Source organism: Littorina saxatilis, linkage group LG4 (genome assembly GCF_037325665.1).
Source record: "Littorina saxatilis isolate snail1 linkage group LG4, US_GU_Lsax_2.0, whole genome shotgun sequence".
In the NCBI taxonomy this organism is placed as follows: Eukaryota; Metazoa; Mollusca; class Gastropoda; order Littorinimorpha; family Littorinidae; genus Littorina; species Littorina saxatilis.
The window spans coordinates 32,033,758-32,053,562 of NC_090248.1; the positions used below are offsets into that span (position 1 = coordinate 32,033,758).

The 19,805-nt window shown below is 41.0% G+C and overlaps 1 protein-coding gene across 6 annotated transcripts in view; it reads right to left on the minus strand.

The window, feature by feature from the left end:
• LOC138964508 (voltage-dependent calcium channel subunit alpha-2/delta-2-like) overlaps window positions 1–19,805 on the minus strand; it is a 113,332-nt gene that overhangs the window by 68,823 nt on the left and 24,704 nt on the right. For 4 of the 6 annotated variants that reach the window (XM_070336487.1, XM_070336485.1, XM_070336486.1 and 1 more), the window contains exons 7-14: window positions 15,606–15,656; window positions 15,096–15,195; window positions 12,722–12,799; window positions 11,939–12,028; window positions 10,993–11,124; window positions 9,610–9,688; window positions 8,969–9,018; window positions 7,629–7,727 (exon numbers count right to left, since the gene is read on the minus strand). In XM_070336487.1, coding sequence (XP_070192588.1) covers window positions 7,629–7,727; window positions 8,969–9,018; window positions 9,610–9,688; window positions 10,993–11,124; window positions 11,939–12,028; window positions 12,722–12,799; window positions 15,096–15,195; window positions 15,606–15,656 — 679 coding nt within the window. Of the gene's footprint in view, window positions 1–241; window positions 326–2,311; window positions 2,393–7,628; window positions 7,728–8,968; window positions 9,019–9,609; window positions 9,689–10,992; window positions 11,125–11,938; window positions 12,029–12,721; window positions 12,800–15,095; window positions 15,196–15,605; window positions 15,657–19,805 lie in introns of all 6 variants that reach the window. The other 2 variants (XM_070336482.1, XM_070336483.1) reach the window with 2 other exon arrangements.

Sequence of the window (19,805 nt, forward strand, 5' to 3'; positions counted from 1 at the left end):
AAACATGGCAGTTAAGCTGACCTCAAACACACAAAATGGATGATCACATGACACAACAGTGGAACCTGTGGCTACAGCAGAAGCGGTGCAACACTGTGCCGTGGCAGACTGATTGACAAACTGATTGACTGACTGTTTAACTGACTGGCATGGAACACTGACGGAAGAAAACAACGTCTGTACGTGGCTAACACAGAGAGACAGCAAGTCACACTATATGTACACCGTCACAGTCAAGTACCGAGTGATCTTTGTAAATGTTGCACCACTCAAAGGCCTTGGCATTCTTTAACACCTGGGGGCGACTCAACACCGGAATGTACTCCTTGAAACGCAAAGCAAATTTCATAAAATTAGGGAGTGGAAAACAAATTTCAGAGAATCGAGAGATAAAAAACAAATTTCAGAAAGAGCTGGAGAGGTACAACACAAGTTAGAACACAATTATGAGACAGAAAACAGCAGTCAGAAACACGGAAGTACACATGAAGTAGTTAGGTGTTTGTTGTCATGTACATTGTAAATTAAGCAGGAATGTTACTCCACAAACTAAAACACAAGGCTGTTGTCTGCCAGCTGGTTTGGACAAGAAGCAATTAACACAAACTTGACACAAAAAAGTTTTCCAGGCATATGCTATTATACTGAATAGAATTCGAAAACTCTTTCTCATTCTCAGTTCCGAGGCTGAATTATGCATCAAAAAAGACAAAACCATTTCATACACACAGATTAATCGTAAATAAAGCAATTAAATCAGCCCGAGAGGGAAACACAAAAACTGTTGAATGAAGTATGTTACTGTTACACTGTATCACATAAGCATGAGATTGTGTGAGTCTTCCAGCAGAGTAGATTATATGCACGATACTTAACAGCTTGAATCCGCCGCAGGCATTAGAGAAATTTGACAGTTTACCAAGCAGGCACAATTTAATGCTTAATTCTCACCCACCTGTGCGCGCGCACATACACACACACACACACACACACACACACACACACACACACACACACACAAACACACACACCTCCTACAATTTACAAAAGATCAAATCTCTGACCATAAATCAATGCAAAATGAGAACGAAACTCATCCCAACCCACCCTCCGTACTACCTTCCGTAAATAACTCTCTCACATTCCAATTTGGCAAAACATTAGCTTAATAAAAGAACATGAACTGAAAAGACTCTGGACTTTGAAAAAGGGCAGGAGGGAGAGAGAAAGTCTCTTGGCATCTGAAAAAAATCAGCACAATTCTCCCAATGCAAATCTGATCATGCAAAAAAATCCCCAGGGGGCACTCCAGTCTTCAGCAGCAGGCGGATTTATTTCATGAACCAGGGTTTCACTCTGTGCATTTGGTGACAAACTGAACGTCTTCACAGCAAACTGCAGTGCATCAACCAAAAGCATGGCAATCAGTCTGTTGTCTTAATTCTACTGGTCGCAAAGTCCGACTATGATAAATGACGTACAATTGAAGCTTAAGTGTTCCCAAGCTGATTTTTACCTCCGGTTTTGCGGATAAACTGATTGCTGCAAGTCGGTAAGTCGTTAATGCTTCTCAGCTGTGTTTCTTCAAATGTGTTACCCACCACCCCCTTTCAATCTTTCTCTCCCACCCCTCACCCAACTCATTCATTGAGACATCAGTGTATTAATGTTTAGGTCTGATTTCAGTATTTCCTCATGCTTTAGATAATAAAGTAAATTTGATTTGATTTGATTCCCAAGAAATCTTGAAACACGACTATTATAGAACACTGCATTGTGACACCCCCATACGAACCATCTCTCATTCAACTCAACAATTCCTTCAGCACACTGCCTGACAACAAAAACAGCAAAGTGCCAGATCTGTCTGTTTCACACACACACACACACACACACACACACACACACACACACACACACACACACACACACACACACACACACACACACACACACACACACACACACACACACACAACCCACACACAACAATCAAACTCACAAACGCACTGACACACACACAACACACGCAACCCCCCACCTACCACCCCTACACACACTGACACACAACTTCCAATATCCCCGAAAGGTTTCAGCTATGGTATCACAGTTGTTTTTAGCATTCAAATAATTCAAAGCATTCAATCCAAAATGCCAATGTCAGGCACCTGGCATGCACTGCATTAGAAACTCGGATCATATCTGCTGTCATAAGTCAAAAAGTACAAATAGCAAAAAGTTCAAAAATTCTCATGATGGGCAAACACAAGTCACTCAAGTGCAAGAGGAGGCAACTCTGACGGACTCCTACCCTGGGCTCCACAGTTATCTCCCAATTAAAGGGCTGGACTTCTAGCTGTTCCATCCCTTGCTTAAGGTACTGGGTGTACTCCTGCCATATAAACTTCAACGTTAATCACTTGTACACATTATAATTTATATACACGCATACAAAAATGTGCTTTTCGATGTCATGCAAGCCTGCTTTGCTACTGTCTGCATCAAGCCTGTCAAAGATCAGAAGTTCAAAAAAAGTGTTTTCATAAAATAAAACGTAACACATACTAAACAGGTATTTTTTGGGCACCATACAATGCACACGGCATAACAAAAAACAAGCATATCCCTGCATTGCTCCTAATTGTGAACTCAAAACCATTTTGTTCATAACATTTTGAAAGTGTAATACATTGATACTTAATCGCTCTATCAATTCAAATTCACAACAAAATATAACTGCTTACAAAAAACAACAAGTCGCGTAAGGCGAAAATACAACATTTAGTCAAGCTGTCGTACTCACAGAATAAAACTGAACGCACTGCATTTTTTTTCTCACCAAGACCGTATACTCGTAGCATCGTCAGTCCACCGCTCGTGGTAAAGGCAGTGAAACTGACTAGCCAGAATGACGTGGTAGTGCTTGCGCTGAGCAGGATAGCATGCTTTTCTGTATCTCTGTTCTTTTTAGCTTTCTGAGCTTGTTTTTAATTCAAATATATCTTATCTATATGTTTTTGGAATCAGGAACCGACAAGGAATAAGAAGAAATTGTTTTTAAATCAAGTCGGGAAATTTAATTTTAATCATAATTTTTATATATTTAATTTTCAGAGCTGGTTTTTTAATCAAAATATGACATATTTATGTTTTTGGAATCAGAAAATGATGAAGAATAAAATGAAATTATTTTTTGATCGTTTTGTAAAAAAAATAATTTTAATTACAATTTTCAAATTTTTAATGACCAAAGTCATTAAATAATTTTTAAGCCTCCAAGCTGAAATGCAATACCAAAGTCCGGCCTTCATCGAAGATTGCTTGAGCAAATTTTCAATCCATTTGATCGAAAAATGAGGGCGTGACAGTGCGGCCTCAACTTTTACAAAAAGCCGGATATGACGTCATCAGACATTTATTCAAAAAAAGACAAAAACGTCCGGGGATATCATACTTAGAAACTCTCATGTAAAGTTTCATGAAAATCGGTCCAGTACTTTTCTCTGAATCGCTCTACACATACACACACACAGACACACACACAGACACACACACACACACACCACGACCCTCGTCTCGATTCCCCCTCTATGTTAAAACATTTAGTCAAAAATTGACTAAATGTAAAAACAGTTAAAACTTCACATCTGAGAAACAAAGGGACATCAGCGCTCTAAAAATTTTTCTTAAAAATGTCATAATCAGACATAACCCTTTAAATCCTAGGACTACAACCTACTGCATCAAAGCTTCAAAAACGACACAAGAAAACAATAATAACACAAGAAAATAATAATAAGATCAACATCAACTAGTTATGATGATCTTTTCAATTCTAACCACATTCTATACGTCCTGCAAAACTCTGCTACATGCATACATATAAAAACAACTAGAAGCTTAAGTGTTGTGTCAAATGTGTTTACATGTACTTCCAACAGACAGACTGTACATTAAACTGATCAAACGAGGACAAGCTGGTAAGAACTCAACGTTAGGCACAAAAAAAAGTTGTATGTTTCTGGTCACCCGACCCTACCTAGTTTTTTCCCGCCGACACTAGACTTTTTTTATTGCATTTGTAAAAAAAAAAGAAAAAAAAAGCGTCAAAACGAAAGTAACAGACGGCAGACGACACAAGGGGGATAACCCCGCATCCCTTTTGTCTCATTTGTTTTGTAATGTGTTGTCTTTCTCTTTGTATAGTAAGTCCAGTCTCGTTGCGTCACTGTATAGTTATTTTCTACCCTGACCACACACACAAAAATAAAAATAAAAAAATCCCTACCTACCTACCCTATTTTTTGAAGCCATGTTACCAGAAACATACAACTTTTTCTTTCCCCTTAATGTACAGTAAAACTGGAAAACAAAAGTTTGATTAATCCAAGGGGAGATGGAATGAAAACCTTGGAAAGTGAAGTTACAATGGTGATTATTAAAATGAAAACTAAAGATAAGGCTGGAAGACTCTTCCAATATTGGTTCATCTTGGTTTAATTTTAATCAGATTAAGACTGGAAAAAACCAATACTTTTCAAATTTGCACTTTTTATTTTTATTTTTTAATTTTTTTAAAGGCATATGAATGAGACCACCTTTCAGTCAACGCGATAAAATAAATCCAGGTGTTAACAAGTCAGATCAAAAATTTTCTTTGAAAAGTAAAAATAGCTTTTATATATAATGAAAAACAAAGAAATCATGGAAACAAAGTCATATAGATCTTGTCAGTAATATGATTGAAGTTCTTTCGGTCAAATTATTTGGATTAATGCCTAGTTGTGAACTTGATATCTAGGTCCTACTGTGAACAATATGTTTTTATAACTAACAGAACATTGAGTTTCTTCACTAAACAAGGACATCTCTCAGGCAAACTGATGGGAGAAATTATGGGAGAGAAATGGATGGGGTCACCGTTAGGGTGGTTGTGGGAGTGGGGGATGGGGCATTGGGAGTACAGGGCAGTTGGGAATGGTGAGATGGGAGTGGGGAATGGGGCATTGGGAGTACAGGGCAGTTGGGAATGGTGAGATGGGAGTGGAGGATGGGGCATTGGGAGTACAGGGCAGTTGGGAATGGTGAGATGGGAGTGGGGATGGGGCATTGGGAGTACAGGGCAGTTGGGAATGGTGAGATGGGAGTGGGGATGGGGCATTGGGAGTACAGGGCAGTTGGGAATGGTGAGATGGGAGTGGGGGATGGGGCATTGGGAGTACAGGGCAGTTGGGAATGGTGAGATGGGAGTGGGGGATGGGAGTGGGGATGGGGCATTGGTAGTACAGGGCAGTTGGAAGGTGAGACGGGAGTGGGGGATGGGGCATTGGGAGTACAGGGCAGTTGGGAATGGTGAGATGGGAGTGGGGGATGGGGCATTGGGAGTACAGGGCAGTTGGGAATGGTGAGATGGGAGTGGGGGATGGGGCATTGGGAGTACAGGGCAGTTGGGAATGGTGAGATGGGAGTGGGGGATGGGAGTGGGGATGGGGCATTGGTAGTACAGGGCAGTTGGAAGGTGAGACGGGAGTGGGGGATGGGGCATTGGGAGTACAGGGCAGTTGGGAATGGTGAGATGGGAGTGGGGGATGGGGCATTGGGAGTACAGGGCAGTTGGGAATGGTGAGATGGGAGTGGGGGATGGGGCATTGGGAGTACAGGGCAGTTGGGAATGGTGAGATGGGAGTGGGGGATGGGGCATTGGGAGTACAGGGCAGTTGGGAATGGTGAGATGGGAGTGGGGGATGGGGCATTGGGAGTACAGGGCAGTTGGGAATGGTGAGATGGGAGTGGGGGATGGGAGTGGGGATGGGGCATTGGTAGTACAGGGCAGTTGGAAGGTGAGACGGGAGTGGGGGATGGGGCATTGGGAGTACAGGGCAGTTGGGAATGGTGAGATGGGAGTGGGGGATGGGGCATTGGGAGTACAGGGCAGTTGGGAATGGTGAGATGGGAGTGGGGGATGGGGCATTGGGAGTACAGGGCAGTTGGGAATGGTGAGATGGGAGTGGGGGATGGGAGTGGGGATGGGGCATTGGTAGTACAGGGCAGTTGGAAGGTGAGACGGGAGTGGGGGATGGGGCATTGGGAGTACAGGGCAGTTGGGAATGGTGAGATGGGAGTGGGGGATGGGGCATTGGGAGTACAGGGCAGTTGGGAATGGTGAGATGGGAGTGGGGGATGGGGCATTGGGAGTACAGGGCAGTTGGGAATGGTGAGATGGGAGTGGGGGATGGGGCATTGGGAGTACAGGGCAGTTGGGAATGGTGAGATGGGAGTGGGGGATGGGGCATTGGGAGTACAGGGCAGTTGGGAATGGTGAGATGGGAGTGGGGGATGGGGCATTGGGAGTACAGGGCAGTTGGGAATGGTGAGATGGGAGTGGGGGATGGGGCATTGGGAGTACAGGGCAGTTGGGAATGGTGAGATGGGAGTGGGGGATGGGGCATTGGGAGTACAGGGCAGTAGGGAATGGTAAGATGGGAGTGGGGGATGGGGCATTGGGAGTACAGGGCAGTTGGGAATGGTGAGATGGGAGTGGGGGATGGGAGTGGGGGATGGGGCATTGGGAGTACAGGGCAGTAGGGAATGGTAAGATGGGAGTGGGGGATGGGAGTGGGGGATGGGGCATTGGGAGTACAGGGCAGTTGGGAATGGTGAGATGGGAGTGGGGGATGGGGCATTGGGAGTACAGGGCAGTTGGGAATGGTGAGATGGGGGTGGGGGGGTGGGGAAGGGAAGCTAAGGGGGAGGGGCACGAATGAAAGAACAAGGGTCCGTCAGTAGAAAGACAAATACTACGGTGACATTTCCACAGTGAATGAACTTCACGTTTTTGCAAGAAACTTACGCCCAGTTAATGTTCAATAGAATAGTTATTGTATCTCAGTTCAACCAATCATTAACACTTCGCATTAAATTTACTCTTCATCCAAAATGATGCAAATTGAATGGAAAATTACACAAACAAAAAACAAAAATCAAAAAAATGAAAAGTAGCCTGCTCTTTATCCATCTCCTAAGTCAAGATCCAAAACCCTACAATTCCCCCAAATAACCAAAAAGCAAAGGCGGCAGAACCAATGAAAAATCTCCCACTGACTGAGAAGACAGGATAAAAACCAGGAACCAGGTGCCCAGGGTGATGAGAGAAAAAGGTGATTTAACTCTTTCAGCCCGTCTGCTACGCTTCCACGGCAGCAATGTTGGCAACAGCTCACCTCTACAGTTTCAGTTGGATTCTATCATCGCAGTGTGACTGAATCACACGATGTTAACATTTTTGAATATTCAGTCACTTTCCAGATGAGCAGAATCTAAACCTTATTTGAAATTCAAAGGCATGAACTGTCACAATTTGTTTGCCCGAGGCCATATGTCTTACCTGCTATTTTTTTCTCAGAACAATTGCTCTAAAATACTTGCAATTTAATCAGGCAGTCAGCTTACTAAGCAAAACACTGACCGATGAAAGCAGAGCTGTTAATGTTTTCAGTTCAGCAGAGTGAAATGATCTACTGCTGAAAGCAGGGAGCCTGTTGTTTGTGGCTGTGGAAGAGCAGCCAGGGCTGAAAAGAGTTAAGGTAAGAGCGGTGACGGCAGAGTGTGAAATGATATGTTGGTGATACCGAGTTCTCCTCATTGACAGGAGTAATATGACTACTGGTCCACTGTGTGTGCTCGACTGATTTCAGAGCCAGCGGTCGGCCCATCACCTCCAAATAATCCTGAAAACACCCCCACACTCGTTACCAACATTCAGCTTACTTGAAAAATAGGGTCACACACGTCGCTACCATGTTGTGCTGTCCCACAAAACATTATCTACTACAGTGGTACCTGTGATGAAAGGACACCCTTGGGAAGAGCCAAAAGTGTCCCTTCATTGCAGGTGGCCTGTCATGACAGGTATATTTTGGTAGAGATAATAGACAAAGGGACCCCAAAATGTGTCCGCTTAAGGGAGGTGTCCTCTCATCAGAGGGGCCCCACATCACAGGTACCACTGTAGTACTATACACAGACTTGGGAACCCCTATGTTGCACTATGAAATAAGTTTACCAATACGTTTAAAACAATGCTTCTTTCAATGTTTACTGGCAAAAACTGTAATCATGTGTCAAGATACTGGATCGGCTTCACGACGCGCTTGTGAAGGAAAATATTCCAGGATTTTTCTTGTATTTTTTTCCCCACTGACTACAGTCTGATCGTATTCTAGACAATCATGCGTACAAAATATGGCGAAATCGTATGGGTTCCCAGGTCTGTATACATTATTTTAAATAATATAAACATGAATTTTTCTGCATAATATTAACTAAGCTTGAAGTCATGATTTGTTATCCTAATCTTGATGCCCGAGGTTTCATTCAGCTGTAGACCCTTAATGCCTGCATGCTAAATGAACTTTTCATCCGAATTCTGCAGAAAAATGTTACCTGTGACTTATCTGCATGAACTTTAGACAAAAACAACTTTGTCTTTTACACATCGTCTCTTAAAAATTAACGCGCCCCCCCCCCCCCCCCCCCCCCCCCCCATTAAAAAATAAGCACTTTTGATCATATTCATCATCCGTCAAACAGAAAGTATGGAAAGGTTTGCTTAAGATCCAAAATCGGTTATTTCTTTCATGATATCTGTTCCTTGGCAGTGGTAGATATTCAGGTCTCAGGCCAACAAATCTCAAAGGTTTTCACTGTTTATTTTCAGTGTCAAGACAGCTACACTTTGATGACAATGCCATAGACAGAAATGATTAAAGTGCTACAACCTGACTGATGTACAAATGATTTACTACCCACATAACCCTGCCAACCCCCTTTACCCTGTTAACGTTGTAACTAAGGGCATTATAGTCTCTGATATGAAAATTGTGTGACAATGTAATAAAAATAACGTAAAATTCACAATCACGTCTACAGCGCTCACACAAACAGGTGATAGAAAGAGGAAGTTCATTACCTGTACTCTGGCTCGAATGGCACCCATAGCAGGTATTTGTGAGAAATAACCTGCAATCACCACAACAAAAAAGAAATTAGAGCATTTCCACAGTTAAATGCAAAAATATCAAGAAAACATCACTTTGTTCTGCGCAAATAAGTCCCTGTACCATCAATAATGAATGACGAAATAATCATCCTCAACAGAATCTTAGGCTCGCTTGAAAACACATTGAACAAGTCTTTAACTGACAAACGCCCGACAGTTTAATACAAGTACACATACTTAGTACACCAGCTTAGGGTACGGATCCCGTTCGCTGGAAATTAACATTATTTTACTGATAAAAAAAACCTCAAACTACTCGAAATGAAATTGACATTATTTGACAACCGACCATACCAACCGGTTGATTTTTTACTTCACAGATTTGTTCCACGAAAACAATTGCTTGACTTCTTTTCTGTTGTTGGCCTGAGAGTGACTGGTTTCAAGGACAGCCATGTTTTGTATGTTTTTAAAATAACATCATTATATGCTTCTACTGATAAAAGCCAGTATGATCAATGTCAATGGTTGTTATCAATCCCTTCACATTTGCTGGATACATAAACATGCGCAAAGGTGAAGGTGAATGTTTGATGAGAAAGAAGACTGACCTCTGTTGGCACATGCCATCCATCTAATGGCTGCAACAGGTGTAGCAGTGGGCCCCACAGCATATGTAAACACTCTCACCTGTATACATGTTAACAATAAGTCAGAGAGAGTGACAGAAAAGCTTTGGGCAGCTTTAATTATCTTTTTCCCTGACTGCTAAATATCAAGCTGAATCCAGCTTAGAATATGCAGTATTTATCTATATATATATATATACGACTTGTGTCTGTCTGTGTGTGTGTGTGTCCGCGATGCACGGCCAAAGTTCTCGGTGGATCTTTTTCAAATTTGGAGACCGTATTCAGCTACACCCCGGACACAACCTCATCGATGAGATATTTCAACACGTGCTCTCAGCGCGCAGCGCTTAACCGATTTTTGTTTTTCTCTGGATCCATTCCCAGTAACTCTTCCTTATCTTCTCCAGTGTTTTCAGCCGCATTTATCTCCCTTCCTCCGTGCGGTGCGCCGGCAAAGGCGGTGTACACCCGGCATAGCCGGGTCCCCGGCACAGCCGGGTATTCGGCTTGACTTCTTCCCGGCGCAGCCGTACCCGGCGAAGCGGGTATTCATCTAGTATATATATATATATATCCCATGACCTCCCTTCTTTGTCTCTGTAAATGTACTCTAGGTATATTTCTTGTATTTCCATTGTACTCTTGTCAAATCCATGATGTAACTATTGCACTCTTCTAACACATGATGATGTAACTATTGCACTCTTCTAACACATAAAATAGTGGATAAATAAGGGTGCACGAAATATATCACAGCTGGCTCTACTTTTTGTCGTCCTTGACATTCCAAAAGTAAATGTACCTGTAAGACCGAATGTGCAAGGGGTCACCACGCTTTTGAGAACATGCGCGAGAGTCGTTCAGTGCTATAGCTTAGTTTTGGTCTCGTCTTGCCGAGACAATCATCACAGCGTCATAGATTTCATAAAGTCTGTCATCCATCGTTTGATTCCCCCCCCCCCCCCCCCCCCACACACACACACACACAGACAGACAGACAGACAGACTCTCTCTCTCTCCCTCTCTCCCTCTCAATCTCAGTGCACTCCCATCTTTTCTTTCATTTTAAAATGTGTATGTTGTTTACTTCCTTTCTCCTACACATTTTGTTGAAAGTCAAGAAGACGTACACTCTTGTTGGGCCAGTTGTACTAAATGTGTATTTTGCTGAAAGTCAAGAAGACGTACACTCTTGTTGGGCCAGTTGTACTAAATGTGTATTTTGCTGAAAGTCAAGAAGACGTACACTCTTGTTGGGCCAGTTGTACTAAATGTGTATTGTGTTGAAAGTCAAGAAGACGTACACTCTTGTTGGGCCAGTTGTACTAAATGTGTATTGTGTTGAAAGTCAAGAAGACGTACACTCTTGTTGGGCCAGTTGTACTCTTTGAAGACCTCCTCTGCGTTGTCCGTCCCCCCGTCAGTCAGCAGAATGATCACTTTGTTGCAGTTAGCTCCTACGTTCAAATCATTGTGGGTCTGATTCTCGGTGAACTGTTTAACAAAGAAGGTTTAACACACACATGATGATAGTCTTCGAATCTCACCATCTTGACATGGTATCGAGGAGTCAACTCTTTATTGAGCGAAGTTCTTTTTCTCTTGATTGTCTCATCATTTGTATACCTGAACGTCGAACGCTGAAGAAGAAGAAGAAGTATACCTGTCCACTAAAATAAACACAAGGTCAACATACTAGTGAATGTTTAACTTTGTCTCTTACTCAAATGTATCAATAAATAACCTGTCTTGTATTTTGATTAAAAAAAAAGCTTTAAGTTGCGTGTTCACTAGCTGTCAGTTGATTATCACTGTTTAATAAAGGCGAACAAGCATTCACTCAGTGGAAGAATAATGATCTCATTTTGCAGAAAAATCACAAACATTCAGAAAAGGTCAACTTCAAACATGTCACTCTGATTTCTTAGACATATATTTAACGTTTACTACTTTACTGATTCACTCAATAAACTTCTTTTTCCAAACCCTGCAAGCTGACACTGTTTTGTTTTTTAACCTCAGGAATCAACCACTCACACTTACATCTCGGGGTAGTCTTTTCTCCAGACCATAATTCTAAAAGTTTTAATCATTTTCAAAGTGTCCAGCTGTGTTGTGACTTTTGCTTTAAAATAAAAACATTACTTTTTGATTCCTTTTATGTGATTTAAACAAAATGAGGATAGAACAGTAACCAGGTTTGGTACGTTTTTAATCAATATCTCAGCAGCGATAAACTGTCTTCTTCAGGATGGTCTGATGAAAGTACGGAATGACCTTTCATGTAATTCTAAAAATAAATGTTTACCTCTTTAAACTTCTCAAAAGCAAATCGTAGTCCTTTCTCGTAGTCAGCTTGGCCCAGCGCTTTCAGACTATCCACATCCCTCTCCAGTTGCTGAAAACACAAGAGAAATGTCAATTTGTTCCCCTCACAAAATCAACTTCCTTCAGCTGCCTTATTGTACACTCTACCTGATATTATGCATCAAATAAAGTTAGAGGTACAGTATCACCTAATGCTTAAAATCAAAAAGTCGCTTGTTCATTTCAATGCTTGTTATTTCTCAGGTGTCTGGAGACTGGTTCCACAAAACTCACTTCCTCCATTGCACATGTTATATGCATTTAACAACATCTACTTCCCTTTGTATTTCAGATCTTAAAATCAAATAAAACCAATCAAGTAAAATGTTTTTGAACAGATAAGACATTTTATCTTGGAGGTAAGAGCACATTCAATGTCTGCATTTAGCAGACATATGAAGCTCGTCTACTTTCAAAGCCAATGTCACGTAAGAGTCGCATGCAGTCACAGCTTCCTCATGAACAGAGCAAATTAAAAAAATAAAATAAAATAAATTAAAATCGAGTATTGCAACTTCCATTGGTGGGACTGAAAAATGTCATGGATCCTGAACCTCAACCGAACCACACAACAACAAAAACAAACAAAAAAGAAAAAAGAAAGGCCATAATCGAATCCAGATTTCCGGCATATACTGGAAGAATCCCACCCATGAACTTCTGTTTCCACACTACAAGTACAAGTACCAGTTGATGATAAGATGTGCTTTACAAACTCTGTTACCTTCTTATTTCTGTAGTTGGCTTGCACAAAGGGAGTGTGGTTGAAACATGTGCTCACATACTTTGCCTCCTGAGCAAACTGAAATCATCAATAACAAATGTACTAGCATGAACATGCACAAGAAGGCCACATTTAGAAGACCTTGCCTTCATAACGGTTGTTCTAGTGCATTTTTTAATGATTTTACATTTAGTCAAGTTATGACTAAATGTTTTAACATAGAGGTGGGAATCGAGACGAGGGTCGTGGTGTATGTGTGTGTATGTGTGTGTGTGTGTGTGTGTGTGTGTGTGTGTGTGTAGAGCGATTCAGAGTAAACTACTGGACCGATCTTTATGAAATTTGACATGAGAGGGGTGTCACTATAACTCGAAAAGACGCGAAAAGACACGAAAAGACGCGAAAAGACGCGAAAAGACGCGAAAAGACACCTTCTGGTAACAATCACCTCCTTACTTTTCTTTTCTTTATTTGGTGTTTAACGTCGTTTTCAACCATTCAAGGTTATATCGCGACGGGGAAAGGGGGGAGATGGGATAGAGCCACTTGTCAATTGTTTCTTGTTCACAAAAGCACCAATCAAAAATTTGCTCCAGGGGCTTGCAACGGAATTCGCTATCTCTTAAATGAGGCTTTGATCTGAGCGCATCAAACATTCCCACACGAACGTGTTATCAGCGGCTACCCCGGGTAACTTATAAAAGTTACGCAACTGACCACACGCCAGCTGAGCTGGTATTCTATCCATCCGATCCGACAAAGGAATTAACATCTACTTGACAAAACGCCGATTCCCCCAACATACCCAGTCAAGCTGGCGGCACATTACATTACGACCACCTGGGGCCCAAGCGATCCGTTTATGGCGAGCTTTTCACAAATGACCGCCCACTTCAAACAGATAAAAACTTCCTTCACCCAAAGGAGACTGTTAATTGTGTGCAGCTGGCTGGACACGGCTAGCAAATACCAACACACATCCACACACACACCCTCGTATACACACACACGCACACACAAGCTCATACACACTTACACACACTTACACACATACACACACACACACACACATGCGAGAGAGAGAGGAAGAGAGAGAGAGAGGAAGAGAGAGAGAGAGAGAGAGAGAGAGAGAGAGAGAGAGAGAGAGAGAGAGAGAGAGAGAGAGAGAGAGAGAGAGAGAGAGAGAGAGAGAGAGAGAGAGAGAGAGAGAGAGAGAGAGAGAGAGAGAGTGTGCATGTTTTGATGATTGTTTATATTAAATCACCAATCTCGACTAAAAACAGTTACATGTACCAGGACTTTTCGCGTCTTTTCGCGTCTTTTCGCGTTTTAGTGACACCGCATGAGAGTTCCTGGGTATGATATCCCCAGAGGTTTTTTTCGATAAATGTCTTTGATGACGTCATATCCGGCTTTTTGTAAAAGTTGAGGCGGAACTGTGGAAACCTCATTTTTCAATCAAATTGATTGAAATTTTGGCCAAGCAATCTTCGACAAAGGCCGGACTTAGGTATTGCTTTTCAGCTTGGTGGCTTAAAAATTAATTAATGACTTTGGTCATTAAAAATCTGAAAATTGTAAAAAAAAATAAAAAATTATAAAACGATCCAAATTTACGTTCATCTTATTCTTAATCATTTTCTGATTCCAAAAACATATAAATATGTTATATTTGGATTAAAAACAAGCTCTGAAAATTAAAAAAATTAAAAATTATGATCAAAATTAAATTTTCTAAATCAATTTAAAAACACTTTCATCTTATTCCTTGTCGGTTCCTGATTCCAAAAACATATAGATATGATATGTTTGGATTAAAAACACGCTTAGAAAGTTAAAACGAAGAGAGGTACAGTAAAGCGTGCTATGAAGCACAGCGCAACCGCTGCCGCGCCAAACAGGCTCGTCACTTTCACTGCCTTTTGCATTAGCGGCGGACTACGTTCAATTTCATTCTGTGAGTTCCACAGCTTGACTAAATGTAGTAATTTCGCCTTACGCGACTTGTTTTGTATTGTTTCTTGTACAAATCAAGCCGAGCATTTGGAATACAACGAGAAGGGCATTAAAACTTCGATCATTTACAAGAAACACGCTAACACAGACACATACAAACACAGTCACACAAACATGGACAACATAGCTTTATAAAACAAATGCCACATCTTAAAGACAGAAGTCCTCAGCAATGTATTGTGTGAAGATGGAAGGCTTGTGTAGTTATAACTGTACTGAATCCTACAATATGTTTGTACTTGTTCACAACTCATCCATACCACATGTATTTTGTTTGTATCTTAGACAGATTGAATGTTTGTTTTTGAAAGTGTTATTTTTTGTAAATAAAAGCAACAAATGAGAATTGATCTCTTACCTGTACAATGTTGACAAAGTCGTTCTCTCCTAAGGTATCCAGAATAGATTTGACGGCGTTCTTCATCAGCTGCAGAGCTTGACCGTGTGTACTGCCACTCCTGCAGAACATGACAATCATCTCAATAGACAAAATAATTCAATAAATCCACACATGCTTCTGTCCACTTGTTTTAGACATATCCCCTTGCTAGTGACTGGCCTATAATGTTACGAGGGGAATTTACCCTTGTGACAAAATTCAAATACAAAGCTTTCGATCATAACAGTGTGAGGATGAAGAACTGTCACTCCAATCCCAATTAGGGGTCTGCTTACTGACCGTAACTCACATCCATTTCATTTGATTAATTATCAATCTCACAGTCATGGGACAGTTGTAGGTTAATTATTGCATTTGTCTCTCAGTTATGTTACAGTGAAACCCCTGGGTCTTCAAGGTTAAATTTGCTAGATAAATTTTTTACAGGCATGCAATGATCATAATTTAATATGGAGACAAAGTACTCACGTGTCAATTAGAATCATCATGTCCTTTGGAGAACTTGATCCCTGAGTGTACCTGTCAATACACAACACTTGTGATAATCAGAAAGTACACACACACACACACACACACACACACACACACACACACACACACACACACACATGTGCATACCCACACACATAATTCCGACTATTTCCAAGCATACAATAGCTTCTAATCTTTTAACTTTTTTCCCTCACACAATACAAGCAGCTACAGCTAAGAGGCCTTTCTTTCCAAAGTAACCATTGTGTAAGCTATCATCATCATCATCATCATCATCATCATCATCATCATCATCATCATCATCATCATCAGTCCCCTGACTGGGACAGTCGTCGGGGGAACGTGACAGCTGAGGAGGCAGAGCTATTACAAATCCATTAAAATTTAAAGCTTTCACATGCTCTGAAGGAATACTTTTCAAACTGAAAATTCCCCTAAGGCCTGAATGCTCGCCGTTGAAATTAAGGATTCTATTTTTGTTCTTTTATACTGATTTCACTTTTAGAATGTGCACCAGCGGAAGGATTGCTTACATATCTGCACATACCCTTCACAGTCAATTATCTGACATTAACAAACTGAAAACGTCTTTTTAAAGGCTGACATAGTCCTATTTAATTAGTTTAATTACTTCCAGGGCTTTTCCCATCGTTGCGGAGATGTATAAATTAAGCTTCCTGCTAAGTTTTAGGTTTGAAGTCCTTACCAATTACGAGAAATAATTAATTCTTTATAACATTGTTTAGCATCAGTTCTCCAGGACTAGGGCTATTCTTAGACCGTTGACGTCACTTCGTGACGTTTCGTAAACCAAAGATGGCGTTTGAGACTGTTCTGTTTACATTCAACACTATCAACACCACTTTGCAATACTGAAATAATTTTTTCTGTGTTCGAAAGCTACAGCCAATCGTTATTATATCCCCTTAGGTACAGTTTTATAACATTATTGGCACATGTAAACAATATGAATTAATTAATGAACGCTACGAATATGGCAGCCTTTAAGCTCCTGTTTTTATCTCCCCTAGCTTGGATAATTTTGGTTGGAGCACCATCTGAACAGAATATCTTTCATAATATGATGCTAAGTTTGTATAACGTTGCAGTGGAATCCCTTTTTAGACTGATGACATAATTTAAACTACACAGTCCGGATGCTGTGGTTCATGGATGACCCATATGGAATTTTACGGTGTTCATCCCTACTAGGACGTAGTGGATTAAGGTTGTGTACAACTCACCCTCTGCAAAGAGGCCTTAACACTTTCGCGACGGGAGGTGAATAAATCAGTAGCAGCGCTGACACGCCCATGGACGGGATGTGAATTTTTCAGTAACAGTCATACATTAGGTACACGACTCGTGATTGCTTCCCGGTTTTTGAAGCTTGCAATAAATTGAGTTGTTTCTCTTGATACACGTGACTTCCTTTTTCGCCCTGATCAAATTAGTGCAGATTTGCGTGGTTTTTTCGAACAAAAAAACTGAATCGAAGGCGAGCCTTGTCACGGGAGGAGATTCTCCGGATGTTGGATCTTGAGGATCCTGTAGATCATGATTCCGACGTGTCGTTTTCGCCTCAAGAAAGCGATAATAGCAGTGATAGTGAGGAAGAAACAGTCCTGTTGTTGCTAGTACGAGTCGGCAAACTACACGTGGCAGGGGTGGTACTGCTAGACGCACATGTATCTCGGAATCGTGTAGGTGCAAGGGGGCGTGGCAGCACTGATAACAATGGCTGGCTGGAGCCTCCTAATCCTTTTGGAAATGTTTATAGGTGTACAGTTGGTACTTTGTTGTGAAAATGTGACTTATATTCAATATGGATTACCTGGACATTATTTGGTGAGTGTCACAGTTTTGTTTCATTTGAGTCAGGATGCTGTGAGTGAATGCGTGATTTGCTTTATTTTTCTTCGTACTGTCTCCTTATTTCTGTGTACAATATTTCAGCTAATTCATAGGTTTTACACCTTGTTTGGTTATAACATTATTTATAATATTTACTGTTAAAAAATAACTTTTAACAAGAAGAGCAAACGCTCGATCGAGTCACTTTCGCAGTTCTGAATATTATATGAGGCATCAGATGGACAGGAAGAAATTGCTATTCACAACACAATGAGTCACGTTCACATAAAATTTGAGCCCGGTCACTTTTATAGTTTCCGAGAAAAGCCAACGTTAAGTTGTGTGTTGCCGAACAGAAAAGGCTAGTTATTTCCCTTGTTTTTCTGATAACGTTCGTAAAAGGCTACAGATGTAAATACTTTGATGTAAAGAATAATCCTACAAAGTTTCAATCACATCCGATGAACTTTGTCAAAGATATAAAATGTCTAATTTTTCCTTTGACGCTGACCTGTGACCTTGAAAAAGGTCAAAGGTCAACGAAACCATCGTTAAAGTGTAGAGGTCATTGGAGGTCACGACTAAACAAAATATGAGCCCGATCGCTTTGATAGTTTCCGAGAAAAGTCCAACGTTAAGGTGGTGTCTACGGACGGCCGGACGGCCGGCCGGCCGGCCGGCCGGCCGGACAGACTAACACTGACCAATTACATAGAGTCACATTTTCTCAAGTGACTCAAAAAAGCAGTGGAAAAGAAAACACACACAAAAAAACGTTAAAAAACACAAATTATCCCCCTTTGATAAAACAAATCGCGTGACAAACTTATAAATAGCACGACTGAACTGGGCATCCATTTTTTAATTAGTACACAAAATTTGGTGGTGATTGGACTTAATTCAAGCTTGCTAGACAGATTTCTTTACAGTTACTGTTTTTTTAAGTTTCTTGGTGGCAAGCTTGGGCAGGCAAGACGTTAACGCCATGGCAATGCTAGTCACAATAGTGTTAAAGGTCCTTGTCTAAATTTTTATACCGAAATCGCCATTTGACCATTAAAATGCAGTCTATTATCTACAAATATCAACAATACACCCCCTTTCGATCAGGAAAGACGAAGCCAGTGTAGCCGTTTGAAAATTCATTGTAGTATTCCAGCGTAGTACTCATAGTAGGATATCCTTATTTGGAAAATACCAAGCGCAAAATTCCTCTCAAATCCCGTGCATTTCGTGCGTTTAAAAACAGCGCTCCAGTGTCAAACTGTTGCTGCACTTGTTTGGGCGTGGCTATAAGCATAGTGACATGAATTTGATTGGTCAGTATTTTTAGGCAAAGCACATGTTCTCAGCAAACAGAAAACAAAATATTGGAAGCGTGAGTCACGCTACCCAAAAATAAAATCTTTTTTTACATATATTTGTTTTTCTATAACTTTTTTCCCCATGGTTCATTCATCATCTGACATAACTTTTTAGCAAAATCTAACCATAAGATTATTGAAAAAAAGCAAAAATGTAGATGACCACCTTTAAAAAGATTATCCTTATTGGGATGGCATGGATCGTGTATGACCCATACTTTTTACATCGAATCCTTCTTTAAAAACTATGGGTCGTACACAACCCACATCATCCACACTGTTGAGTCCAAAGCGTGATCTGGCAAAGGTTGAAGACCGGATTTTTTCAGATTTGTTGAGATCTTGCACAGGGGTTCCACTATAGCCTCAAAGAGTCTTTTTACATTTAGTTAAGTTTTGACAAAATGTTTTAACGTACAGGGGGGAATCGAGACGAGGGTCGTGGTGTATGTGTTGTGTGTGTGTGTGTGTGTGTGTGTGTGTGTGTGTGTGTGTGTGTGTGTGTGTGTGTAGAGCGATTCAGAGAAAACTACTGGACCGATCTTCATGAAACTTGATATAAGAGATCCTGAGTATGGTATCTCCAGACAGTTTTTTAATTTTTTTTATAAATGTCTTTGACGACGTCATATTCGGCTTTTCGTGAAAGTTGAGGCGGCACTGTCACGCTCTAATTTTTCAACCAAATTGGTTGAAATTTTGGTCAAGTAATCTTCGACGAAGCCCGGACTTTGGTATTGCATTTCATCTTGGAGGCTTAAAAATTAATTAACCCCTTCACTGCCCACCCCGTATGTAATACGTGGTCATTTTTGGTTTGTCGTACGCCCATAACCGTATCTCATACGTGGGATTTGTGTCACCAACATTTCAGGACATTTCTGAAAACTAAATGGGAGGTAACCACTGTCCAAGTACTTGTAGGGGTTCTAAACACAGTTCTTTCCCATAGACCGTT